At 48.5% G+C, this 27529-nt stretch overlaps 1 protein-coding gene across 1 annotated transcript in view; it reads left to right on the forward strand.

Moving 5' to 3' along the window:
• Gfod1 (Gfo/Idh/MocA-like oxidoreductase domain containing 1) overlaps positions 1-26800 on the forward strand; it is a 96402-nt gene extending 69602 nt beyond the window's left edge. Inside the window, exon 2 of the mRNA XM_021180943.3 lies at positions 24676-26800. Within this exon, the coding sequence (XP_021036602.1) occupies positions 24676-25595 (920 nt within the window). The 3' untranslated portion in view covers positions 25596-26800. The remainder of the gene's footprint in view (positions 1-24675) is intronic.
• Positions 26801-27529: the final 729 nt, after the last annotated feature.

Consider the following 27529-nt stretch of genomic DNA (forward strand, 5'->3'; position numbering starts at 1 on the left):
TCTTTCCTTCACTTTCCTCACCCATTACACAGTTCAATTTCCATTCCTGTGATTAACTCTGAAGATGTAGTGTTTGTATGACCGTTTCCCCTCAGCTTCTACCCCGTCAGGATCTACCTTAGCCCACACCTTCTACTCCAGAACAACACTGTTCAATTTGCCTCTATTTTCTGGTAGTCTTTTTTTTTTTTTTTCCTTTGTCATGCTTTGAGTGTTTAAATACCCAGTATTTGGGCATAGTGGGCCCGTGTGCTCACACAGTACACGAATGGCCACTGCAGTCTGATGATCTCGGCTCGTTGCCTCTTTCATTTCACAGGAAGAAGCTCAACACACGGGATTAGTTCCTCCTCTAGTACTTGGCCACTCGAGTGGGTGGTGCTGTGATTGACAAGCCGCCACGTCAACGCCTGCCGGGGAACACATAACCCTCACTGAAGGCGCTGGGCAGAGTCCTACTGTCTCCCCTTCACCCCCAGCGCTTGAGAGTCAATGAGGGATTGTTGTAGAGTACTGGAGAGAGACTGCAACCATCTCATGTTCTTTAGCAGGGTGCTCACAGGGTGCCATTACAGCCGGACAGCCCACCCACCCTGTCCTATGGAAGAGCTGTTCATTAAGGATCTCTCTGTGTTCATGCTTTTTTTTTTTTTTTTCCCTCTAACTCCAGGTATTGCCTTTCCCAGAGTCTCCAAGACTCTTTCCTTTATTGGAAACTTTGATCTGAAAGAGAGATGCTAGTCTGCGGTTGGGGAGAAAGCAGGGCTCAGAAACAGAATCCTGAAGGCTTGGCTTCCTACTTTTTTATTGTGACTTTTCTTCTTTGTGTGTCCCTTTGATCACTGCCTGATGAGGGTTTATCCTAAACTATGTTGTATCTGTAGGCCATCCAAATGTTTCATCATCCAGTATGGTAGAGCTCTATCCCTCCAGAGCTGCAGAAGGGTTTGGAGTCAACTTTGCAATGAATGGACTGTAGAGAATGGGGAAGGGCCTCCTGGGTGTGGGGGAGAGTCATCTGTTTGAGGGCAGTGGCAATTTCTTCATTGATAAGCACATATTTTATTTAATTTGTTTTCCCATCTCTGGTGACTACCACTGTGAGCTGCCTGAGCTTGCCCAGTGTGTATGTGAGCTCATCTCTGTTCCCTAAAATCTCCACTCTCCTTCTAGTGGATCAGGAGGCCAGGGTGCTTTTTTTTTTTTTTCCTCTCTCTCTCTTTAAAAGGAAAGTGGGTGCGGGTGTCTGCATGCAACTGTGTGAGGTTAAAGTGTATGTTAAAGACATGATACATGCACGATCATACACAAACCACCCTCAAACACATATACATGTACACACACATATGTATGTATGTATATATTACACAGACATATCACCCACACATGTATACATGCACATTTGTGGATGTTACCACACTCAGACACATACATGCACAGTCACACATCATTACAAACACACCATATTATACTCAAATACAAACCTACACAGACATACACAAACATACACACCACACTATATAATATATATTATAGTTCCTGGGAAGGCCAGAAGAGGGCATCAGATGCTCCAGAACTGGTGTTACAGTCAGTTGTAAGCTGCCTGATGTGGGTGCTAGAGACTGAACTGTATCCTCTACAATAGCAGTGTTCACTCTTAACTGCCAAGCCATCTCTCCAGTCCCAAGGGCTGTTCCTTTAGAAACGGTCAGTATTTCCATGATTTCATAGATGGGAACTCAGCTCCTCAGGGAACAAGTAGCCATTTGGAAGATAGGGAATAGAGAAAGCTTCCATATTGACCTCTCTGAAAGAGCAGCTGTCAAGGATAGCAGCCAGCCCCTCCCTGCTTTCTTATGCCTATATACATTTATGCTTTTGAGCCATCTGGGATACATTTTTACATGTGATGCGAGGAAGGGGGTTCCGCTTCATTCTTTGCATGTATGCGTCTACCTTTTGGAGAGTTATTCTTGCCCCATTGGGTTGTCCTGGTACCCTTGTTGCTAAAGAGATGGCTAAGAAATTGAGTGCTTGCTGTGCAAACATGAGGGCCAGATTCCAGGTCCTAACACCTAATAGCAAGCTGGGCAGGCCTCAAGCAAGTCTGTAACCCCTGCACTGAGATGAGCAGACAGAGCTAGGGCCCAGGGACTTCCAGCTTAGAGAAGACAACACAAAAGTTTTAGGTTCCAGGAGAGACCCTGCCTCAAAGGATGAAAGCCATAGATGATGTTTGATGTCCTCCTCTAGTCCCATGAGCAGGTGTGGGCACACACAGGTTCACACAGCTCCAGGTGTGTTCACACACAGCATGCACCTATACCACACTCACATAGAGACATGATACATGCACGATCATACACACACCACCCTCAAACACATATACATGTACACACACATATGTATGTATGTATATATTACACAGACATATCACCCACACATGTATACATGCACATTTGTGGATGTTACCACACTCAGACACATACATGCACAGTCACACATCATTACAAACACACCATATTATACTCAAATACAAACCTACACAGACATACACAAACATACACACCACACTATATAATATATATTATGCTCTTACATACATATGTACACACACATGTCCACTTTGTATATATATATTACTTTGCTGAGGTGAATTGGAGAGAATAAATACATCCATTACACACACACACACACACACACACACACACACACACACATGCTTTTTGAGACAGGGTTTCTGCATAACCCTGGCTATCCTGAAACTAGTTCTGTAGATCATACTAGCTCCTGCCTCCCAAGTGCTGAGATTAAAGGCATGCACCACCACCACCCAGTTAAAATGAGGTTTGAGAAAAAAAGATACACAGCTATGTAGCACTACACCAGTTGGATGGTATGGACTCTTTCTAGCATTTGAGTGTCCTGCCATGAATTCTCACCCTCCTAGCTCCAACGCCAGCATGGGCAGGTAGTGGTGTCTGCGCTTTCTCTTGTGATAGCTCTCACCTTATTCTGTTGAGTCAGAGCTTCCCACTGAACCTGGAGTTCACCAATTTTGGCTGTTCGTGCTAGCTCGCTGGAGGGACCTCCTGTCTCCATACCCAGTGCTGAGATAATGGGTGGCTACAATACCTACCCAGCTTTTTATGTGGGTTCTGGGGCCTGAACTCTAGTCCTTAGGCTTGTATGGCAAGCTGAGTCATTTCCACAGCCCCTACTTTATTTTTTTTAAACGTTTTCTTCTTTTTTTCTTTTTCTTTCTTTTTTTTTTTTTTTGAGACAGGGTTTCTCTGTATAGCCCTGACTGTTATGGAACTCAAGCTGTAGACCAGGCTGGCCTTGAACTCAGAAATCCACCTGCCTTCCAAGTGCTGGGATTAAAGGCATGCACCACCACTGCCCGGCAACTTTTTTATTTTTTAAAATCAGGGTCACACTGTATCCTACCTGATGTGATATTCATTAAATAGCCCAGACTAGCCTTCCATCTTCACAGAAATTCTTCTACTCCGGGGTTCTGGAATGCTGGGATTACAGGTGTATAACCACTACACCTGGCTAGCACATCTCTTCAAATGTTCAGGGCTCCTGGGGCTAGCTCTTCTGCTGTATACTGGGAATAGAGAGGTGTGGGCCCAGCTTCAGTCATGGTGACTTAGTCAGAGAAACAACCCTGTGTCTTTGGATGTCACTTCCGGTTCTATCTGGGCATTACTCTTTGTGACAGCCAATGAGTGTATGTGTGTGTATGTGAGTGTGTGTGTATGTATGTTTGTGTATGTCTGTGTGTGTGTATATGTGTATGTTTGTGTGTCTGTGTGTGTGTATGTATGTATGTGAGTGTGTGTGTGTCTGTGTGTATGTGAATGTGTGTGTATGTGAGTGTGTGTGTATGTATGTGTGTGTATGTGTATGTGAGTTTGTGTGTATGTGTGTGTGTCTCTCTGTGTGTGTCTGTGTGTATGTTTGTGTGTGTGTCTGTGTATGTATATATGTATGTATGTGAGTGTGTGTATGCGTGTGTGTGTGTGTGTGTGTGAGTGTGAGACCATGCCTGGGCTCATTGCTCTACAGAGCCTTGCTCTGCCTCCAGGCACTGAGATTCTAAATGACTTCCTTTGTGAGTCCAGGGAAGCCCATTTATCAAAACTTGACATCTGACGTGAGCTCCTTGGGTGCTGAATCTGTGCAGTGGCAGGGAACATTCCATGTTAAACATACAAGAGCGCAGTCTGAGGACAAAGGGACATTAAAATAATTTCACTGAGGCAAATTTACATGCAGGGAAATATAAAGGTGGTAAGCACACAGCTTAAGGGCTTTTATAAATACACATTCCAGGCCGGGCAGTGGTGGCACACGTCTTTAATCCCAGCACTAGGGAGGCAGAGGCAGGTAAATTTCTGAGTTCAAGCGAGGCCAGCCTGGTCTACAGAGTGAGTTCCAGGACAGCCAGGGCTATACAGAGAAACCCTGTCTCAAAAATAAACAAACAAAAATAAATACCCATTCCAATAATAACTCTAGTTAAGATTTGGACAAATTCGTAGCTAGATGTGGTGATGGGCATTTGTAATCCCAGTCACCTGGGATTGGGCCCAGTTAATCTGGGAGGCTGAGGCAGGAAGATTGCTCAGAGTTCCAGGCCAGCTTGGGCTACAGTGTGAGACCTTGTCTCAAAAACAAACCAAACAAACAATCAAAATGTTAATATGTCAAAGGGATAAAATTGAAAAGAAGACCCCATGTAGACTTCCAGGCACTTTCCTGATTCCTACCTAGCCAGGTCAGGCTTAAAGGGGAAGTGAGTCTTGTGGGAGATCCAACATAGGTTTTTATTTCAGGGTACTTAGGGTTCTCTGCTCTAGGGAGTACAGTAAAGTGGATATGACCATAGAGCAAGTCACATAGTGTTTGTTGTTGTTTCCCAGTGCTTAGACACATTCCATGCATAGTCTATTGCAGTCTGTTAAGCAATCGCCTAATACCATTAGAAGATGAACACACTGGGGGAGATAGCTCTGTCAATGAAGTCTTCTAGGCTGTACAAGCGTAAGGACCTGAGTTCAACCCCTAGCACCTGCTTAAGAAGCCGGATGTGGTGATATGATGGGGTTGCAACCCATGGAGGGGAAGTGAAGACAGGGCAGTCTCTGGAGTTTGTTGGCCAGTCAGACTAATTAGTGAGCCCGTTACCAGGGAGAGATCCTGTTTTAGATAGATAGATAGATAGATAGATAGATAGGTCAGGGGGGAAAGAGGGAAGAAGGGACAGAGGAAAGGAGGGGACAGCTTCTGAGGAATGTCACCTGAAGTTAGTTGGCCTCTGGCCAGCAAGCACACACCCTGACATGGACATGAACAGACCCTGTTGGGTGCAGATGCACGCATGCACACACAAAGAAAAGAAGACAACATTATTGGCAGAATGAAAAAAAAAAGTTCATGCCTTAACTTGAAAGTATTTTGTTGCTCAGAGAAAGAGAGAATATGTGTGTGTGTTTAGCACTGGAGAAATGGCTCAGCAGGTTAATGGCACTTTGCCACCAAGTGTTATGATTTGAGTTTAATTCCTGGCACACAGGTACACAGGTGAAGGAAGGAGACAAACTATTTCCCTTCAGGTGTCCTCTGACCTCTATATATGCTATGGCATGCATGCATTCAGGCACAGGTATACACACACACACACACACACACACACAGTAAATATAAATTTTTAAAAATATGACTCTCCTAGCCATGTGACATATTGGGGAAATTCCATGCATTTGGCCAACAAGTTGCCGCAAACCTTATAGAAACCACAGCATCTGTGAACGAGGCACGTCTGCACTTGATCCCACTTGGTGCTCAGAAGAGCTCTGAGAGGCCAGAGTTCCAATTCTCCTTTTAGAGGAGGAAACAGGGCCGAGCAAACTGCACTGGGAGCAGCACGGAGTAGCCAAGCCTGCGGATAAACCTGGCTCGCACCCCAGCCTCTGTGCTCTGTAAGTCCATCTGCTTTTTATTTTCCTCTGCACTCTTGTTAAGGACAGAGAGAAGGGATGTGTCCTTTGGAGGACTGAGCGTGGCTGAGGGTATGACATAGATTCAGACACTTCTTTTTAAAACTTAATGCAGGGGCTGAGGGGATACTACAGCCACTGAAGGGGTTGTGCAAGCATAAAGACCTGAGTTCAAAGCCAGTACCCACATAAAGAGCCAGGCACCTTAGTGTGGGCCTCTGATTCTAGGGTCAGGCATGCAGAGAGAGGGTTCCCTGTGGCCTGCTGTCCAGCCAATCTAGTCTAGTTGGTGAGCTCCAGGTTCAATTGAAAGATGCTGTCTCAGAAAATAAGATGGTGCGACCAAGAGGTGATTCAATGGTTAAGAGAGCTTACTTACTGGTCAATGGTAAGGACCAGAGTTAGGATATCAGCAGCTGTGTGTCAAGCTGGTCATTCCCACAAAGGCCTGTGCACTCCAGTTCTGAGGGATCCAGCTGTCCTCATCTGACCTCTATGTATGCATGTTGTATCTGCACATAGAAGTAAATAAATCATAAAGACTGAAAATACGGACCTGTGAGGTGGCTCAGTGCTTAAGGGTGCCTGCAGCCAATTCTGACAACCTGAGTTCGATCCCCAGCAGCCACATAACGGGGAGGTGGTTCTCTGACCTCTACACATTTGCTGCAGTGTATACTCACCACCTCCCTGTAAATAAATAAGTGGAATAAAAGAATGAGATGGAGAGTGATAGAGGAAGACGCCTTACATCAGCCTCTAATCTCTGCATATACTTCTGCACACACATTGGCACACACATCTTCACACATGCAGATACATACCTATACAAAAAAAAAAAGATTAATGCAAATTTCATTATTCAGGAGGCTGAGGCAGGAGAATTGCTATGAGTTTGAGGTTGGTCTAAGTTACACATTAGGGCCTGTCTCACATCACCATGTGCTGAGATTAAAACTAATACAACACAGGGTGGTATCACAAACCTGTAATTCTAGCGCTTAGGAGGCTGAGGCAGGGGGATTAGACTTTAAGGCAGAGCTGCATAGCGGGTTCCAGGACAACCTGAGCAATGTAATGGGATCTTGTCTCAAAAGCCCAACAGTAAAAAAAAATTAATGCAGAGTTTGTATCTACTTCCAAACTCTAGTTCTTTTCATCTAAAACACGTATTACTTTAAAAACAAAACAAAACAAAAGATAAAAAAAAAACCAAAAAACCCAGCTCTCCTCTGTCCCCAAACGCAAGTCAAAGGGCACTCTGGAGAGGTGCCGGATGGACAGGCGTCCTTTCTGCCGCACCCTTACTGCAGGTCACCATTACCATTTCACGATTCCTGAGCCTTTGCTGGCCTTTGGCCAAATGCGTTTCCTGTTCCCATTCTGCCCTCCTAGTTTGGCTTGGTTTCTAGCTTGGAAGCAGATGGGGCAGATGTTTACCTACCAGTTGGTACCAGGGCCTCGGGCTCTCCCCACAGCTGTCTCTCCATTTTATGATTTGGAATGGCCCCCAAGCCTTTCAGGATATAGCCAAGGGCTGGAAGTGAAAGAAGAGACAAGAAGCCACCTGGGGAAGTTCAGGGTAGCTTCTCTCCTCAGAAGGAGGAGCCGTGGTCCTGAAGCCTGTTGTCCCTTTGAGGGAGATGCTCAATGGATCTGCTCCTTCCCCTTTTCATCCACTAGTCTAAGTCCAGCGTACTAACAGAACCGGGCTCTCTCTGGGAACTTGTAGCAGCTGCCCATACATCCTGGCTGGTGACCTCTGTGTGAGCTCATTCCAGCCTCTTACTCTGCAGCCTGTGCTCACACATACTGAACTCTCTCACCCGCTTCCTAGGGAGAGCACAGTGGTTACAGCGGCCCAGCCGGCTAGTCTGAGCTCACCGCTTTCTCAGTAACCTCTGGCTTACTGGAGCATCAGAAAAGTCCCCTTTTGTCCCTCATACAAGGGGACATTCACAGGTTCTGGGGATTACGATATGGACACTTTAAAACCTGCAACTACCTCAAGATTGTAGGGACAAAAAAAAAAAAGGAGCTGTTGGCTCCTGTGTGAAGGATTGTTATAATAAGCCGCAGAGAAGACAGGAGACACAGGAATGTGTTACGCGTACATGGAGCGGTGGCGAATGTTAATTATTTTTATCCCAACGTCACTTGGAAACCTACACACCCCTTTTCTTCAGGGAGGGGGGAGAGTGAGAAATGTCAGCAACCTTTAGGACAACCACTTTAGGAAGTGGTATTTAGGGGAGCCCAGTGGGCTTGTAGAATATTTATTGACCTGAGAGAGAGAGAGAGAGAGAGAGAGAGAGAGAGAGAGAGAGAGAGAGAGAGAGAGAGAGACCGTGTTGGGCTTGCAGAAGAAAAACCGATTTGCAAATAATTTTCTATAAAGCCAGACAAGAATAGTATGTGGCAGAAGTTGGTCCAGGTGTGTGGGCTGAGTCTTCTCTGTCTGTCTGCTGGTGGGTCCAGTCCTCTGTGGTCACTAACCTTGAGTAAGAAGCCTTTGGCCATTGTTGCTTCCTCTCTTGGTGGTTCCTGTCTCTAGGCAGACAAGGAACCTGGAAGAAAGCAGATTCCTGGGGGGACCAAGGGAAGATGGGAAGGCTTTGGACTCTGAGGTGGCTCGTGAAGTCTCTCAGTGTGCCAGCCCTCCTGTCTGTGAGGTATCTTTTGCTCCCAATCTTTGGCACCATCTCCTGGGAACAGGTCCCCATCCCTGAGGGTGATGCTGCTATGTAATTACCCCCCTCCACCCCATTGCTCAGGCCCACGTTCAGATTCTGACCTGGCTGTTGGTATTGGGTCTGTGAGGTGACACAGGCGGAATGCATGACCTCTGAACTCAGTTTCTTCCTCCATAAAAATGGAGGTAGTAACCTAACTGCAGAGACGATCAGAGAAGCAACGTTTGGTGCAGTGGCCGGCAGACAGTGCTCAATGAATAGCAGCTACGACCATTTCCTCCTCCCTTCGGTTTGAACTTGGACAGGACATATAAGTGGAGGAAGTTTCTTTGGTGGGAAGGAAGGCGAAGGAGGTTCACGAGGTCTCCAACCTCGGCACTCTAAACTCCTTAGCTCAAGGGAAAGGGGGCTTGCATTTGTCACCAGCCTTAGGTTAAGTTATCTTTGTGAATCAGGATGCTACTATACACACTTGTCATTGAGGAGGGAAACCAGAAGCGGAAGCCACTTGCTTCTTCATCTGCCTTCCCAGGGCCAAGAGCGGCTTCTCTAATACCTGAATGTTAGACTGATCCACCGATCTCTTGTTTTGTTATAAAAAAGGAAAAATGAGATAATTGGAGAAAATTTATCTGCTTAGGGAGACAGAGCTATAGAAGATGGACAGAGAGAGATGGGGTGGTGGGAGATGTGGGGATGTAGGGGTGGGGTGACGGTAGGGGTACGGGTGATGAGGTGGGAGGATGATTGACTGACTCTGGGAAAGAACAGGACTTCTTTTGTCACAGTTAAAGACAATATTTCATCATGTCTCATGGGCCAATTCTGCAGGGTCCATATCTGGATAGATAAGCTCGAATCTCACTACCTGGTCAACTACTTAATTTTGCAGTCCCGTTGTCTACTAAGATTGGTCAGTTGGGGTAAGGACCGTGAATCTTTAGGAATTAGGCTCAAAAGTTGTATAAGACATCATATGTCATGGAGATCAGGTTCCAAGTAGTCAGGGTCTGATTGCTAAAGTGAGGGCCTTTCTGCCCTTAATGTTGCCTCCGTTTGTCTCTTCGGCAGGGCTGTAACAATTAATCAGGGGGTTATTGGCTCTCCACTGCAGACCCAGTGCTTCCTGGTTGAGGACGGTGCTGAAGGCCATGCCTGTCATCCTGATGGATATGTCCTTTTCCTGTTTATTCCATTTTGGTAATTCCTTCTGAAAGCGCAGGCCTTATCTTGGTCCATTTTGCGTTGCTATAACACAATACCCGGAGCTGGACAGTGTGTACGGTTTGGCTTATGGGATGGAGCCCTGTCATTGGGATGTGTATTCTTCAGGGGATAGTGGGATAGACCCCAGACCCTTCCTCTTCCTGATGCTTTTGGTTCCCAGCTGTGAGGTTGGCAGCTTGACCTCTCCCGTTCCTGCTGCCAGGTGCCACACTGGATCAGAGAATGGGACCAGTTGATTGTGAGCTGAAACCTTCAAGACAGAGTCAAAGCAAACCTTTCTCTTTAGAAGTCACTCACCTCGGCTCTTTGTTATGGAAACAGAAAGCTGCTAGCGAGGGAGGAGCAAGCATGCTGGTGCAGTTATAGATGGTTTGCTTTTATTCTTCTCTGGAAGTGCTTCTGTGTTTGACCTGTGTTCTCTAAGATTTTGTTTGTTGTATTTTGGTGGGAGAGGCTGAGACCCAGTTTCATGTAGCCCAGGCTGGCCTTGGACTCCCCCTGTAGCTGAGGATGACCTTCAACTCCTGATCCGCAGTGTTCTGTAGGATTTAGGTTCTAGAAGTGGGGGGTGGAGTGGGAGGGGCATTGGGTTACCTTTGTCTCGCTTTGTTTTGCCGACAGCACACCTCGCCTACAGCCCCGTGTTTAATACTTGTGGGGTTTAGCCTGCACGCAACAAGCACACAGCTATTCAGTGAACTAGTTGGATGATCTGGGCAGTTCTCACAAAACCACTGGTGTGGGGGTGGGGTGGGGAAGTAGAACAATTCTTCTCTAAGCTCAAGTGTGGGGTGGGGGTAGGGTAGGGGGTGGGGGTGGGGCTGGGGGTGGGGCAAGAGTCTTCTGTAGACCTCAGGTTCTTAACTTCCTAACCCCAGCTGCAAGGGGTTGAAGGAAGATACAGTGGCCTTTAAGGAAGTTTCCTGCCACCGCCACTTTCCAGCTGTGAAGGCTAGTCCTGGAGGATGTATTGCAGGGGGGTGGGGAGAGGGCGGCAGCAGGGGGAGGGGCCGGAGTTGCTGGGAGGGGCAAAACAGTTTCCAGTGGCATTGTTAGCTTGCTGATCTTCTTTACCTTTCGTTAAGGTGAGAGCGCACGGGAGCAGGTGGCTGTGTAGAGTTTCTCTTGCCTGTGTTATCTTGAGATAACACTTGCCTGACATTAGACCATCAACCTTGCATCCAACACACTCACCTTCTCGGCTCTCCCCAGGCATTGGGTTGCAGCAGTTGCTAAGCAACCAGGTTATCTGTAGCAGTTTCTGGTTGGTCAGCAGATGCAGAAGGCAGACCAATACCACAGTTCCTATCGGAGACTTCCAGCCCTGAGATACCCCAGGGATGGAATTTGAACTCTGCTGCCTCTAAGCAAATCTGATCTCCACATCCTAGGAGATCCTTCTTCCTGGAGCTGGGGTTCTGCCTTTTGAGACTGGGAGAAATAACCTGGAGTTATAAAAGATAGATTCAAACTTCAACTACGTGGGCCAAGAAGTTTACTAATTCTAGAGGAGTTTAAGATGATTTATAACAAAACTCTCCATCTTCCTTTGTAGATAAACATGCACAAAACATGGTTGACTATTTTACCTTGCACCAGAGAGTGCAGGAAACTATTTATTGTGGGGATCAGGAAGGCATTAACCCCATCAGACTCCCACCTCAGGGGTCCTAAGAGGTAGATAGCCATTGTTTTTCTTCTTTTTTTACATCTCACTGGAACTACACTCATCCCTAAGGTCTCCTCAGAGCCAAGTTCCGCCTTTATTATAAATTACCAGGAAGTACTATAGAGCCTCTGTGAAACTCGGGCATGATGGTAGAGGTAAACTGGTATTGGCCAGTATAAAGCGACCTCCCTTCTAGGGAATGTTTTGCTATGGCTGGGGATGTTTAGCCAGTGCTGGAGCAGTGGCTTTCTCATGCCAGTCACTGTCATGGAGTCCAGTACACATTGAATATTACATTTCTCTTCAAATGTTATAATATAGTCCTGTGACACTCAGGTGGGGATAAGTTCCTATAATTGCATTGTTTGGTGAATTTGTCATTTTTCAAAGATCAAAGAATCGGTGAACCCACACAAGCCGAGGAAGTCCAGGTCAGTCTCTCAATGGTGTGATCAGGAAATATGGGGGGAGGAGGGGTTAGTGAGAGAAAGGTGACTGGAGGGTACCCTTCCCACCTCCCCAACTGTGGATCAGAGTGAACCAAGCCAGTGCTTCTTCACTTAACTGTCTGTATCCAGCACATCTTTGGGGACATCGTTTCGTTGGTCTAAGACAGGAGCCATGTTCCCACAGGCTTTGCCCAAGCCCTTGGCAAGTCCGATGAGAGACTGGCTTTCCAGCATCCCCAAGCTGCCTTCTCCCAGGACTGTGTCTCTGCAGAGCCTCATACTAGTGAGTCCTTCCATGGAGGCAGGACTAGAGCAGAAGAGAGACCACTACAGCCCTGTTGGGACTCTGTTCCCAGGGACTGAGCCATCCACTTTCTCTATCCCCGCTTCTTTTTAAGGGGCTCACAGTATCATAGGGATGGAAACGTATTAAAACGTCAGGCCAGGCATGGTGGGGTGTGCCTTTACTCCCAGCACTCCAGAGGCAGAAGCAGGGAGATCTTTGGAGTTCTAGGCCAGCTTAGTCTACATAGTGAGTTCCAAGACAGCCAGGACTATGTTGAAAAAAAAAAAAAGGCCCTATCTCCAAACAAACAAACAAACAAACAAACAAACCAATGACATTCCAGAGCCAGCAAGATGGCTGACACCAAGTTTGAGGAGCTAAGTTCCATATCTCGAACCTACCTGGTAGAAGGATAGAACCAGCCCCCGAAAGTGTCCTCTGACTTTCCTGTGTGTGCTATGGCATGCATGCATGTATGCATGCACGCACACACTACAGTTTTAAAAGTATATCCCTACCCTACTTCCACATCTGCAGGTAGGGTCCTCCCCACCTGACACCATTGTGAGGACCCTGGGCTGTTCTAGCTCTGAAGGAAGTCCCGGTGGCCATGTAAGCCCAGGCACATCAGCTTTTAGGGACGTCTTACGCCACACTAAAAGCAGTCTGCCTTACTTGCAAATTTTTGCAAAGAAAACAACCAACCAGGCATTTCTCTAGCCAGCGAGGGGGCAGTGCTATCCGGCTCTCTTCTCCAGTGAGCAGTGCCCTTAACTCTGAATGATTAGGTTTGCCCAAACTTCACCTTGGGTGGAAAACTAAGTGCTGTCCCTTTAAGAGAAAGGGCTACAGGAGAAGGAGACACTTAGACAATTAGCTAGCTTCAGGGCTGCTGAGGGATTTTGGGTCCAGAGTCAAGTGTTTTGTAAATACCCTCTCAATATTCATTCCTCATCTTCAGTTTTTAAGGTGCTGAGCTCTGTTGATAGGATATAATTATTACCAGGAGGATGGAAGCACACACCTATCCAAACATGAGCCGCAGGCTGGAGATGCAGCCCAGTCTGTAGAGTAGCCTGTTAGCATGCAGGAAGCCCTGAGATTAATCTCCAATTCCAGAACGGTATCAAAACGGTTTGTGGGTGTGTGCTTATAATCCCAGCCCTTGGGAGGCAGAGTCAGGACGATCCTACACCGGGAGTTCAAGGCCAGCCTGAGTTATACGAAACACCCTCTCCCCTCTGAACACAAATGAAACCGTGAGCAGCAACCAGCCAAACTGAGTTTTGTAACATAGCCAGAGAATTTTTAATCAGCAGCCTCTCGTAGCTAACCAAGCCTGCTTTATTTACTAGAAGCAGCTAATGGGCCACCTTTGCCCTACATTTGTCTAGCCTAGCCCCCTCAGTGGCGGCTCCAGACAGGCAGTTATGTTTTCAAAGTCTCTCTGCCTGGGCTATGCATGGCATAAAGTGAACTTGGCATGGGTGCCACGTGTCAAATCTTGGCTGTGGCTCACTTCACCTTCTTTACTCTCTTAGGGAGCTTGTGGGCCTCTGGTTACTGCTTCTGAACCAAGGTGAGCCTGGGACCTCTTTGGATTTCCAGACCTGTCCCTTCCTCCTGCCACTGCTTTGTCATACACTTAGCACTCAGCCAATGACTTGTTTTGGATTCCTGCAGTTCGAGCTGACTCATGCAGTTTTTATTTGCATCCGTTATTGACCTCAGCCGGCCTGGTTATGGTCATTTTCGGCCTTGGGTCAGCTATTCCCATTCTGTACTCACAGCAGCCCTTAGAAATGGGTGTAGTGACTTTAACTTGAGCAAGAACCAAGGTTCATTCCTCCGTGTGGAGTGGCTGGGCTTGCAGCATTTACAAACCAGATCCATATCCCATGGCCCCCACTCTTCTCTTTCCAGTTAGTCTGCTGTATGTTGGGTTCTTAATAGGTGTGCAGGGCTTCCTCTGTCTGTCCAGTTCTGTTTAAGAAGGAGTCTAGAAAGCTAGGAAACTTTGTGGTATTTGAGGAGCATTTCAGTTGCCCACACAGAGGCCAGAGGGCCGATCTTCGCTGATTGGGACTTTTGAGAAATTTTGTTAATTCTTTTACAGTCATTTATAGGAGGCAAGGGAAATAGATCACTAGAATAACATTCCCCAATGCACCAGGGGCCCCAGCCAGTATGGACAGACTTTGTGGCATGAAGTGATACTCAAATGGAACAGCCAAACCTTTCTTAGCATCTCTGCCACCACAGCCTGTAAATGAGGTGGTGTTGTGACTGCTCCCAGTCAGCATGGCTCTCCAACTTCCTCCGTCCCTCCTCATGTATCAGGCTCAGGAGAGATCCAAGACTGGGCAAGCTCATGTGTGTGCCCATGCGTTCCCTGGCTTCATAGTGCATAGTACAGTAATGAGGCTGCCAACATGGCCACTCCATGATGACCAGGAGGAAAAGTTTTTATTGGGATTGGAGAGAGAAAATATTCAGGGGCATCTGGAAGAGAATGGAGCAGAGAATAAAAGAAAGCTGACTGGATGAGGCTAGAGCTGAGGAAGACAGAAAGAGTCGTGGTGATAGAAAGATAGCAAGAGAAAAAGGATTGTAGGGGGAGAGCAAAGGGAGGGAGGGGGAGAGAGAGACAGAAAGACAGAGGGAGACAGATACACAGGCAGATAGAGAGGCAGATGGACAGATAGGCAGACAGACAGAGCAAGAGATAGAGCAAGAAGATAGTGTAGGGTGGATAAAACACATAGATTAAAAGGAGGAAGAGTAGCTTTGGGAAGGCTAAGGGGCGAGGATGCTATGGTGGCCTTTGAAATGTGTAACAGGAACTTGTGATACTGAGGGAACCTGGAGGTGAGCCTGGGCTTTGATAATGCTGATAGGTGTCACAAGTATAAGTCAATTGGAGTGCCATATGTCCCTTCTGTCAGAGTTAAGGGAACCAGAAAACCTGTTTCACAAGTTCCCGAGGAATGCTAACCAGCAGAAATCCTTCCACAGTCCAGCATGAGCTCATTTCTGGATATTTGGACAGGCCGAGAGACCTAACAAACAGAAACTGTGCCCCTTAAGAAGACTCTTAGGTGGGGGGTACATCCTAACACCCCAAGATAGAAGGGCTGGGCAGACTCCCCAAACATGCGCACACAGCCTTTGGGTTACCAAAAGGCCTGCTCTCTGAGTGCGCAGCACTGTGGCGACTTGTAGGTGAAGGTGCTGGGGGGGGGGGGGGAATGGCTTGTTGATAATTATCCCCAGCTGTTCTGTGGAGGCAGATCTGGTTTGCCTGAGGCTGTGGGATGGGACCGTGTTACACTGCTTTTTTGGTCGGAGGTTATAAGCCAGCTGTGGTCCTCACCGAGTCTGCCTGACTGGGAAGAAAGAATGGTTGTTCTTTGCTTCCTTGAGTAGGATTAGGCCACCCTAAGGTTCTCTAGTCCCTGCAAGGGCCTGCAGCACAGCACTATGGGTCTTGGGGCTCTGGGTGTCATGAGACTGACCCCATGATGTTTTCTCGTGGTACCTTGTCTTGAGGTAAAACCTCGTGCAAGGCCAAAGTCACACAGTACCTTTGATCATGATGGCTAGTGCTGGAGTATTTGTGTTTGGTTGGGGAACACGGTCACCACCATGACCAGTTTCTGCCATCACCCTCCTCCCTGGTAGTAATCTTTCAGTTGATCTGACTGGTATATTGCCTCAGATTTGGAGTCATCAGATAGCTGGCCTCAAAAAGAGAGCAACAGCCCTCTCGCTGGGTGGGCAACCTCTGTCCTTTCTTTCCCTCTCTGCTCTTCGGACACCAGGCTCTGCAACCTTCATGGCACCTCAACCACATGTCAGTATAAGTTTGCAGGGCTGGGGGTGGGGGTGGGGCTTCTTCCTGAATGCTTTGGGAACCACTGAGGCGCAGGCATTCTGTGTAGCTCCTTCCCCATACAGCCACTGCCTAGCCTGAAATGGTTCAGTAGGTAAAGATGTCTGCCACCAACCCTGACAAACCCAAATTGACTCACACAACAGGAGGAGAGCACCAATGCCTCATTATCCTCTGACCTCCATGAGTGTGCCACGGCACAAGTGCATCCCCCAATAAATGACCAAGGTAAATAAAGACTTTTTTTTTTTTTAAATGGGAGGTATGGGGCCTGGAGATCACAACCCTGCCACGCATCATGTACTTGGTATGCATTGCTGGTCTTAGACAGTTATAATTGCTAAGCCTCAACTTCCCCATTTTGTCATGAACGGGCCACATGGAACTGGCGTGGCGCTTTGTGGGCACAGAACAGTTGGAGTCCTCTGTTCCTTCCCCAGCCCCACCCAACACCTGTTCGTGCTCTATGGAGAGAGCCCAAGTGGGGACACAATCACCTTGGTAACAAGGAGACTAATAATAGGTTAATAATAGGTTCTTTTTTTAAAACCCTGGAGTACTTCATGGAGTCTATCTGATGGAGAAACAACTGCCGAGAGAGAGCACTAGTGTTGGCAAGGTGGCATGCAGACACAGGGAGGGGCACTGTGTTGGGAGATACTGAAGGCTCCTTGCCACCTCGGATCCCCTGCTCAGAGCGGCTTTCTGGAGCTCCCCAAAGGTGATGCAAATGAGCAGACTGATGGGAGGGAGTCACTGGTAGGCAGTGCCCCGAGATGACTCTGTCCCTGGTAGCACCCCCTTGACTAGCTCAGCAGCAAAATGGAGAGTGTGGGTGGATCTAACTGGAGGTCATCCTAAGCAGACCATCTCTCTAGCGAGTGCTACCGGAGGGAGTCAGATGGCCAGCGGGAGGAGGATTTAGCCTCCAGAATCTGTGTTTAGCAGGTAGGTGTTGACATGTGGCAGGGATGGATGTTAGATCTAGATGAAACTGCAACATTGGTAAGAAAACAGGGACAGTTGCACCACCGCCAGGGATTGAATTTGGCCAACAGCTCAATGTGCTCGGAGGCAGATACTCCCCAGTGGCTTTGTGGGCCCCTATTGGGGATCAGGCTGTGCTACTTGAACTTCTGACCTAAGGAAACAAGAGCAAGCAAAGGAGCTGAGCGAGTGGTGCAGCAACAAGAGAAGCCCATGCAGGGCACCGGTGGCAGGGACTGCAGAACCAATGAGGCACACACCATCTGCCATGTTACACAGGAGGCTCTGAGGGAGACGATTGGTGTTTCTGGATCTTTCCACTTTCTGGGGTTGAGGTGCTGGGAATGCTTCATTTGCATGAAGAGGAAGTTCAGGGTGCTCATGGGATGTGTCCTTATAGGGAGAGAGGATGGTTTACCTGTAATTTGGCTACCAGGCTACGTGACTTTGTCTACAGTAGCAGAGGTGTGGGGTCGTAAGGCTACATGCTTTAGGACATATAGCCAGAGAAAGCAGTCTTAACTCTTGCCAGCCTCAGGATGAGATTTTCAGGGTTTGGACATACATCTAGACCTTACTCTGGCTCAGGATTGGTCCCCTCAGTTGTACCACTTTATGGTCCCCACACATGACAGCTGAGGCCAATGGGCATTTTTTTTATTTTTTATTTTATTTATTTATTTATTTTGGTTTTTCGAGACAGGGTTTCTCTGTATAGCCCTGGCTGTCCTGGAACTCACTTTGTAGACCAGGCTGGCCTCGAACTCAGAAATCTGCCTGCCTCTGCCTCCTGAGTGCTGGAATTAAAGGTGTGTGCCACCACGCCCAGCTCCAATGGGCTTCTATTTAGCAAGGCTCAACTGCTAAGTGTTCACAGCCCTGGCTGTTCCCCTCCTCCATCTTCCTTCCCCTCCATTCTAGTCCATGCATACAACCTAATGGCATGAAAAGGCTGCCCCAATCCACTTACCTGGAGCTGGCCATTAGCTCAGCACTTTGGCTCCCGCAGACACACCTGCTGATATCACACATCTCTTTCACCTCCCTTAGACCAAAAGCAGAAACTCCTCTCCCTTCTGTGCATAGTTGCTTCTCCTTGCTCTGACCAAGTCCACGACGGAAGCAACTTTTAGGAGGTCTAGATTCGGTCCATGACGGGAGGGAAGAATGGGAAGCCGGAAGCATGCAGGTGGGATTGGAAGTGGAGGTGCAATTTAAATTTCAAGGCCTTTCATGACCCACTTCCAGCTAGGCCCTACTTCCCAAAAGTTCCATAACCTTCCATGAGTCTATGGGGAGGGGGGACCACTTCTGTCTTCCTTAAGGTTTGACTGCTGTGAACAGACACCATGACCAAGGCAAGTCTTACAAGGACAACATTTAACTGGGGCTGGCTTACAGGTTCAGAGGTTCAGTCTATTATCAAGGCAGGAACATGGCAGCATACAGGCAGGCATGGTGCAGGAGGAGCTGAGAGTTCTGCATCTTCATCTGAAGGCTGTTAGCAGAATACTGGCTTCCAGGCAACTAGGGTGAGGGTCTTAAAAGCCCACACCCACAGTGAACCCTATTCCAACAATAGTGCCTAATAGTGCGAGTCCCTGGGCCAAACATATACAAACCATCATAATCTCACATCTAAAAAACCAAACATTTGGGAATGTCCAGGCTGGGGGGAGCTAGCTGGCAACTTCCTGAGAACACGTCTTCCCCGTTACTGTAGCCTCATGGAGAGGGATGGTATTTGGGGTGTGATCCCTGCTGTTCATTCTGTGATAGTAATGTTCACGGAAGAGCATAGGAAGTTCCTATTTTTTTTATAAGGCTCCTGTGCAAAAGGGAACTGGAGCCATGGACTGGGGTCACGGTGTTGAAGGGCTTGGAGACACAGCTCCGTGCTATTGCCAGCGGGACCTGAGGAGTCCTGGTTTAAGAGACCTCAGCTTGGATAAAGCCAGGTCCTTGGCTTTGCTGAAGGAAAAGAATTTCAGATGAGCCAGCAAGGAGCGCCAGCTGGCGTTTATTAGAAGACATGTTTAGCAAATGTATGGAGCAGAGTTAGTAGAAAGGCATTATGGGATACAGGCGCAACGTCCAGGTGCGGGCTTCTGGAGGGAGCCTCACTTCTCCCTCTTCTCAACAGCTAGATGTGGGAGTTAGGGAACTTCTGGCTAAGATCTTCCAGGGGTTGCTAAGGAGTTTAAACAAGATCACAGAGAGGTTCCTGAGGGGCATCTGGCAAGGCTATAGTAAGGTTATAATCTGGATTACAGGGATGCAGGAGGCTAGGGCACCTTCACTGTAAACATGTCAACAGTCTTGCTTGTAAGGCATGAGGCCCTTCCTCGGGTCACATCCACTTAGACCTTGAGCCTGGTTTATTGCTATTCTAACCTTCCGTATTTAACAGTATTTCTACGTAAGAAATACTGTAGGTCACCTGGAGAGGGACCCTTGCCCTTCCCATGTCCCCATATAATTTTCTGTCACTTCCTATGCTGCCTCTGTCGGGGACAGTCTGTAGAGGAGACGTTGGGGCACACGATGGACTTGGGGTGGGTCCAGTGTCTGCACGGCTACTTTTCCAAGTTCAATTTCAGGCTCTGTCGCTGTCAGCCATGCTCACTGCCTCTCATTAGTGGTGACCCTCTTTCCTAGCCCAGCGACGGCACCCGGGGCTGTGACAAAGGAGCTGAATATGGGTCACCCTGACCCACTTCCATCTCAAGTTCAGAATTAGGGTGGAAACTTAATCAAGTTGCTCTGAGACTTGAAATGCCACCCAGCTGTGCGTGCGGCTCCCCAACCCCCTCTGCCCTGATTTCCGATGCTTGCTCAGTACAGTTACCTGCTCTTTTCCCAGCCTCCTCTGGGGCTGAGCGCTGCAGACGCTGTCTGTGTGCACAGGGCCCTGTAACTGGGTAATAATGGGGATCATGTAGCAGGGTGCACCACCACACTAGCCTGAAGCTAGGATTCTCAGCAACGAGGACAGCGCAGAAAACCAGATGGGGTCCAGTTGGAAGTCCCAGATTTGACTGGTGACCAAAGCAAGATGCTTAGCATCCTAAAGGCCTAGTTTCCATATTAGAGTCTGCGTCCCAGGATTGCCACAGGCTGAACTGTAGACTGTGCCCACAAAGCACTAAGCCTCCTCTGGCAGAAAGTAATTACTTAGCGCATGGCTATCGTTGCTATTTTTAGAAATATTTTAAATGATGTGTGTTGGGGGTGAGGTGGGTGTGTGCATGGGAACACAGGTCCCTGCAGAGACCAGAGGCAGAAAAAGCCCATGGAGTTAGTTATAGGCAGTTATAGGCTGCCCCACGTAAGAGCTAGGGACAGAACTTGGGTCCTTGCAAGAACAGTATGTGGTTTGAATCACTCAGTCATCTCTCCAGTCCCTTGTATTTACTAGTTGAAGTGGTGACATCACATGTGCACACACACCATGATCAGATGAGTCGTCTGAACTGGCACATTGACTCTGTCAGGATGCTCTGGCAATAGAAGACTGGGTGGGGTTCATCTCTTCAGTGGATTTTGTATGGAGGAAGGGCCAGCCAGGCACGGTGGGCTGTGATGAGCCATCTGTGCTGATGATAACTACTTCTCAGTGTGTGTGTGTGTGCGTGTGTGTGTGTAAAGGCTTTGGGAAGTGAAACAGGGGTCAAAGCGTGGATGGGGGAGTGAAGCAAAGGCAGGGAAGAGTTGGGAGAAGAGAGAAAGAGTAGACAGAGACAAGGCTAGCCTAGCCTAAATGGCGAGCTGCTGTGAGTGGAGCTGGCTAAATGTTCTGCACAGGATGGTTGCACTACTGTAGCCAGGACTCTGGCTTTCAGTCCTGTTCATTTCTTTTCCTTCAAGATCTGGTTCTGCTTAACCTTTAAAAAAAAAAAAAAAACAGAACAAAAAGATCTTATTTTACAAATTAGAGCTGGGTGTGGTGATGCATGCCTTTAGTCCCCCGAACTCAGGAGGCAGAAGCAGGTGGATCTCTTTAAGTTCGAGGCCAGCTGGAGCTACATAGTAAGACTCTGTCTCAAAGAGCAAAATCTTTATGTATCTCTGGGTATGGGACCCAGAGGCACCAGGCTTTCTGGGGCTGGAGCTACAGGGCTGTTGTGAGCCACAGGATGAGGCTGCTAGGAACCAAGCTCAGGTCCTCTGGAAGAACAGTACATTTTTCTTAACCACCGAACCATTTCTCTAGACTCACAGCTTAAGTTTTTTTTGAATGGTAGGTTCTTTTAGGCATCTAATGAGCCTAATTCCAAAAATCCACACTTCACAATAGACTTACAATATTTTGTAAACTATCCAGAGTCTGTGGCTTCTGAGATCTCAAGTAAGTACCTTTGTTTTAACTCAGTTTCTAAATGGAAATCAACTGAATGCTGAATAGGCAAACTCCTACACATGCTTCAGAACCCAGTTAAAAAGTTACCTCTTAAGCAGAGCTTTCCCACTTGCTCTAGGAAGTTGGGCAGCTCCTCCTTCCTGCTGCATTGCATTGTTTGTACCTCTGCATCCTGTAAGCAAGCACTCATAGCCTGGCTCATTTCCTCTGCTAATTGGATTGGGAGCCCCATTGCATCTTGTCGGTCCCAGAGTCTGGGAGCACTGGAGGGTTAGACTATTAAGGAGTTACCTGCGGACAAGATCAAGGGTTAGGGTGTAGGTTAGGGTGAGGAGTTAGCTGCAGAAAGGGGGTTTCTCTTTTATCCTCAGACAAGGGGGACCCTATCTGATGGATCTGATGGAAGAAGGCCTTTTGGGAGTCTTGCCAGTCTGCTGGCACAGCTGCCCAGGAGCTTCCAGAGGATAAGGATCTGTCAGCACAAATGGAGTGATCAGGAGGGTGTGGGAACCCGGCATCGGTCTCGAAGATTCTACCCTGACTAGATAAGGAGTATAGAGTTGGAAAAATGCCAGCAGGGAAGGATGCTTTGAAGATCCTGGCTGATTCTGCCTGGGATGGCCCTGGCTACTGGGTGGCCGCCACCTTCTGCCTGCTCCCTGGGAGAGCAGAGAGTGTGTATCTTTCCTCAGTGTGTCCATGGGAAACTTATCACCTAGGTTCCCAGGATGCAGAAGCAATACTTGCGTGGAGAATCAGTCCCAGAGAAGTTCTGGTCTCTGGGAGGCCAAGACCTTGACTGGGACTTAGTCACAACTTGAGAGACCCTGAGCTTGGAGGAAATGTGGAAAATAGCTGCTTACAAAAGGGCTTTCGTATCTCATGGTTGGAAAAATCTTCCCTCTGCAGCATTAATTCCTTGTGAAGGTCATGGGCATTGAGCCCAGTGACAGAAAACACACGCAGTGGGCTGGAAGAAACCTCATTTCCACTTCCCATGAGAGACCTCAGGAGGGTGTCAAGCTGCTTGTGAGGAAGAATGAAGGCCCTCCCCCCACAGCTGAGAGTTTGTTTATCTTCCATTAGGCTCCATGCCCACCTCTCAGTCTCCCAGCCTCAGCTCCATGCATAGATGGGGAGGTTCCATCTTTCTCCTTAAAAACCAGGGAGCACTCACGTTATTTGTTAATGTCTTGGTCCTAAAGAAAAAGTTAGTTTAGCTACAGAGGTTTCATGTCTGCCTTAAGATCTCGGTCCATGCAGAAGACAGTTAAGAAGCCCGACACAGTTCAATGTGTTCTTTACCATCCAATCTTGGTCACACAGGACCACATGGACAGATGTGGCCATGTCCCAAGACATTCATTTCTGGGCATGGGGACAGGTCCCTCAGTGAGTCTGCTGAATTTGGAGCTGTAGCATGATGGCTCCTGGTGGCTGGTATCTGTCACAGCTGCCATGGACTCGCAGAATGCCTGCTCACTCCTATTGCTGTTAACAGCAGAGAACTCTGATGGAGCACTCTCTTGGAGCTCAAGAAATGTTTGGGGCTGGCAAAAACACAAATGCTTTCTCTCAGCCACTTCGTTTGCTTTTCATCTGCTTTGCCCTTTACTCTGTGTGGAGAGAGGGAAGCCATGTGTCGTTGTTCCAAGGGCCTTTGCTGAGAGACTGTCAGCAGTCCCAAAGCTTGGGGTCCTCTGCCTTTGAGGAAAGATACATTTCCCATGAAGATGCTATACCACACCTCACCTGGTAGATTTACCACGAGTCTCTGGAATAGCAGTGAAGGCTCTCCCATTTTTTCCCTAGGGAGAAGGCACATACACAAGTCTTTGGGGGTACTTTATGTCAGTGAGAAAGGACCCATTAAGATTTTCGGACTCTAGCCAAGCGGTGGTGGCACACACCTTTAATCCCAGCACTTGGGAGGCAGAGGCAGGCCGATTTCTGAGTTCGAGGCCAGCCTGGTCTACAAAGTGAGTTCCAGGATAGCCAGGGCTACACAGAGAAACCCTGTCTTGAAAAAACAAAAACAAAAACAAACAAACAAAAAAAGATCGTCAGGTCCTAACACTATGAAAGAGGAGGAGAGGCCAACCAGAGTTAAGAGTCGTGAAGTTTCCCTTCCAGCTCGTTTCTGTCTCTTTAAGGGGAGATGAAGTCATAGCCTGTTCATGCACCACTGCATCCCAGCCATCTTGCTTTTGTCATTGAATGGTCTTTGTGGGTGCCATCTCCCGTCATGACTCACTGTTAGTTTGGTTTCGTTTTCAGACAGAATTTCTCTGTGTAGCGTCGGGTGTCCTGAAACCCACCCTGCAGGCGAGCGTGGCCTCGAACTCAGAGATTCACCTGCCTTTGTGTCTGGAGTGCTCACTCTTCTGTTTGAAGGTTACACTTTCTTACCCATTCTTGGCCATCTACACAGTTCCCAGGGTTTTTATGTTAAATAATATGTACAAAGCACCCTTGGGGCAGGAACTGTGTGTGTTGGACATTCCTTTTTCTTTGATTTCTAGAGGTTGCTTATGGTATTCAAGGATAGGGTATATACAAGGTTGGGTATAGCATAGAGTGTAGCCAGAGCCCATAGTCCACAGGTGTAATGCAGAGGCTCTCTGTATTGGTCACTCAACCTTGTATGGATTATCTGTTTGCACGAGCATCTGTCCTTGGCAGCGTGGACCTGTTGTCAGAGCACTGTGTGATACGGGTGCATGGCATCTAGTGGTACAAACCGTCATTACTTCATCCCTCTGCCAGAGCCTCCATCCTCACTTGGGTTCTAGGAGTTACAAAGGCCTGTGCCGTCCTGAGACCGGGGACAGCCAAACCACCATCTTTCAGAACTGGCAAGAAGATTCAGGCATTCTGTATGCTTAAGGTTGTCACCAAGGGCTACAACTAGGTGTGTGCGTATGTGTGGGTATCTGTTGTGTTTCTTTCTGCAGTTTGCAACAGTCTCGTTTGTTTGGCTAGCTTGTCCAATTGGAGAATTGAGGGGGCTCCTCTAGCGTGGTACTCCCTCGGTGGCAGCAGCGCCCCCTAGCGGCTCCCTCCAGACAGGGCCACTGATCTTCTGTTCTTGTTCTCTCCAGGCATAGGCAAGAATGTCATCTGTGACCGTACCGCCACGCCGCTGGACGCCTTCCGCATGATGTCAGCGGCCCACTACTACCCGAAGCTCATGAGCATCATGGGTAACGTGCTGCGCTTCCTGCCAGCCTTCGTACGCATGAAGCAGCTGATTGAAGAGGGCTACGTGGGCGAGCTGCTGGTGTGCGAGGTGCAGGTGCACAGCGGTAGTCTGCTGGGCAAGAAGTACAACTGGAGCTGCGACGACCTGATGGGTGGTGGCGGCCTGCACTCCGTGGGCACCTACATCATCGACCTGCTCACCTTCCTCACGGGCCAGAAGGCTGTCAAGGTCCACGGGCTACTCAAGACCTTTGTCAAGCAGACGGACCACATCAAGGGCATCCGTCAGATCACCAGTGATGACTTCTGCACCTTCCAGATGGTGCTGGAGGGTGGAGTGTGCTGCACCGTTACCCTGAACTTCAATGTGCCTGGAGAGTTCAAGCAGGACGTGACCGTGGTGGGCTCCGCTGGGCGGCTCCTGGCGGTGGGCACCGACCTCTATGGACAGCGCAACAGCGCCCCAGAGCAGGAGCTGCTGCTTCAGGATACTACATCCGTGAGCAACTCCCTGCTGCCTGAGAAGGCATTCAGCGACATCCCCTCGCCCTACCTGCGGGGCACCATGAAGATGATGCAGGCAGTGCGCCAGGCCTTCCAGGATCAAGATGACCGGCGCACGTGGGACGGCCGGCCTCTTACCATGGCTGCCACCTTCGACGACTGCCTGTATGCTCTTTGCGTGGTAGACACCATCAAGAGGTCCAGTCAGACTGGAGAGTGGCAGAACATTGCCATCATGACCGAGGAGCCAGAGCTGAGCCCTGCCTACCTGATCAGTGAGGCCATGCGCAGAAGCAGGATGTCCCTTTACTGTTAGCACTGGGACCTGGTGGACTTGACCTGCTTGCTGCGTGGGGCCAGCTAGGAGGAAATGCACTGTGGAGTGGGTGGCCGTGGGTGGGGATTATGGAAGGGGCAGCATGAATGCACAGCATGTAGGGTGGTCCCCGTCCTAAGTAGAGGGCCCAAGTCACAGGTGATGGTGGTGGGCCGATGTCATATTCAGAAAGGCGTGCCATCCTAATTGGGTATCTGATGAAAGGAAGAAAGTTTAACTAGCACCTTTGCAGTCCATTACTGTGAGAAGCAAGGAGGGGCTGCCCCCTGCCCTACCTCATCCATCCACAGACCTCGGCCTTCTTTGCAAGCCAAGGCTGTGTATCAAATGAGGAGCTCAGCCAGAGCTAGGCTCTCTGTCAGCGCCCCCCACTGGCAGGAGAGGACACTTCATCAAATGCCTACATAGGGTTTTTGGTTTGGTTTGGTTTTCGGTGGAGGGGGGTGGGGGGGCGAGCCTTTGAGAAAGTTGTAATTCCGGGAAGCCACTGTGTGTTTTGCTTTAGGAACCTGCAGGAAAAGTGCACCGCTCCCTTGGTTGCTGTCTTCTAGGAAGCATTAGATACCTACCTGGCTCGTTGCTGTTAGTGCGGTATAGAGTAACGGGCAGCCAACGAGGCCGTAAGCTGTGCCTCTGAGCTGACCAAGATGACAAACAAGCTACAATGAGCTACTTCAGAGTCCTCCTTCAGCAGGGCGTGGCTGTGGATCAATAGTCCTGCCAAGAGGCTCTCTAGGCAGCGCTGAGAACCGCTACATGTGGCATGGGCTTAAAACTGCAGCTGCCTGCCTGGGTGGGGCGCCTGCAACCCTGGGTGTAGCAATATGAGCGCCCCAAAAGGAGGAAACATGAGGCCAGCCCTAGAGTCGCTGTAAGCTCCAACTGCCAAGCTGAAGAAAGACATTTAGGACGCTGAGCTTTGTAGACTTAAACAAGAAGCCTGTGGCTTCACCCCCTAGAGTCCCTTTCCCTTTAAGAAGACTCAAGGCTCTATTCCTTGCCTTTGGCCTTGGCTCTCAGGATTCTGACAGCTGGAAACTTCTGAATAGGTATTAAAACAAAAAGCCAACAGGGCACATAACTCTCAGTGTTTCTAAAACAGGGATACAGAGCCTGGAGAGGCCTGTACATATAGGTAGAGAAGGTTCAAGTTGGAAAAAACAAACAAACAAATCTTTTTCTTCCCCTCCTGTTTGCCTAGTCTTTTTACCCCCCCCCCCCCAGTTTGAAACTAGAGATGACCAAGTACTAACTTACAGAGACACCGCCTATTGTCACATAGGTAGGCACACCTTTGTAAATGTTTGCTCTCCTCAAGTATCACTAAGACATTCGAGTCTGGTCCTGAGAGAAAGGGCAAGTGACATACGTTTTGAAAATGGGAGTGTTGTCTTTTCCTTGGCTGGCTTTGCCAACCATAAGCTGGCTATGTAGACTCTAAGTAGTCGGCCTGAGTCCAGTCAGCGTTCCTCCCTGGGGCCCTGGTAATTCACAGAGACAGTCATACTGGAGGCCACACACACCAGCAGAATCATGGTCCTTCTCTAGTGTAAAGAGGCAGGTGTTGTCCTTTAAGGAAGCCCCCCCCCCAGCTCCCCCCCCACACACCATCATACAACTGAAACCGTCCGAGGCTTTGATTTGCTGCCACCCCTCATGAACAGTGTTCCAGGTTTGCAGTTATTGGATCAGAACAACACTCTGCACATCATAGACATTTTTAGGGATCCCTGCTCTCCTAAATTGCTCTCCGAGTCAGTAATTCCCCCATCCCAGCTACCCCAAAAAGCTGTGATTAAAGCTCTTGCCTTTCCATGTGCACATTCTTGATTGGCTGGAGCAGTGTGAGGCTGAAGCCCCAAGCTCTTGACAACATTCTGCAGAACAACTTGGATCTAAGTAAGTCCTGGCAA

The sequence above is a fragment of the Mus caroli genome, unplaced genomic scaffold (assembly GCF_978045245.1).
Source record: "Mus caroli unplaced genomic scaffold, Mus_caroli_1 scaffold_15, whole genome shotgun sequence".
Classification (NCBI taxonomy): Eukaryota; Metazoa; Chordata; class Mammalia; order Rodentia; family Muridae; genus Mus; species Mus caroli.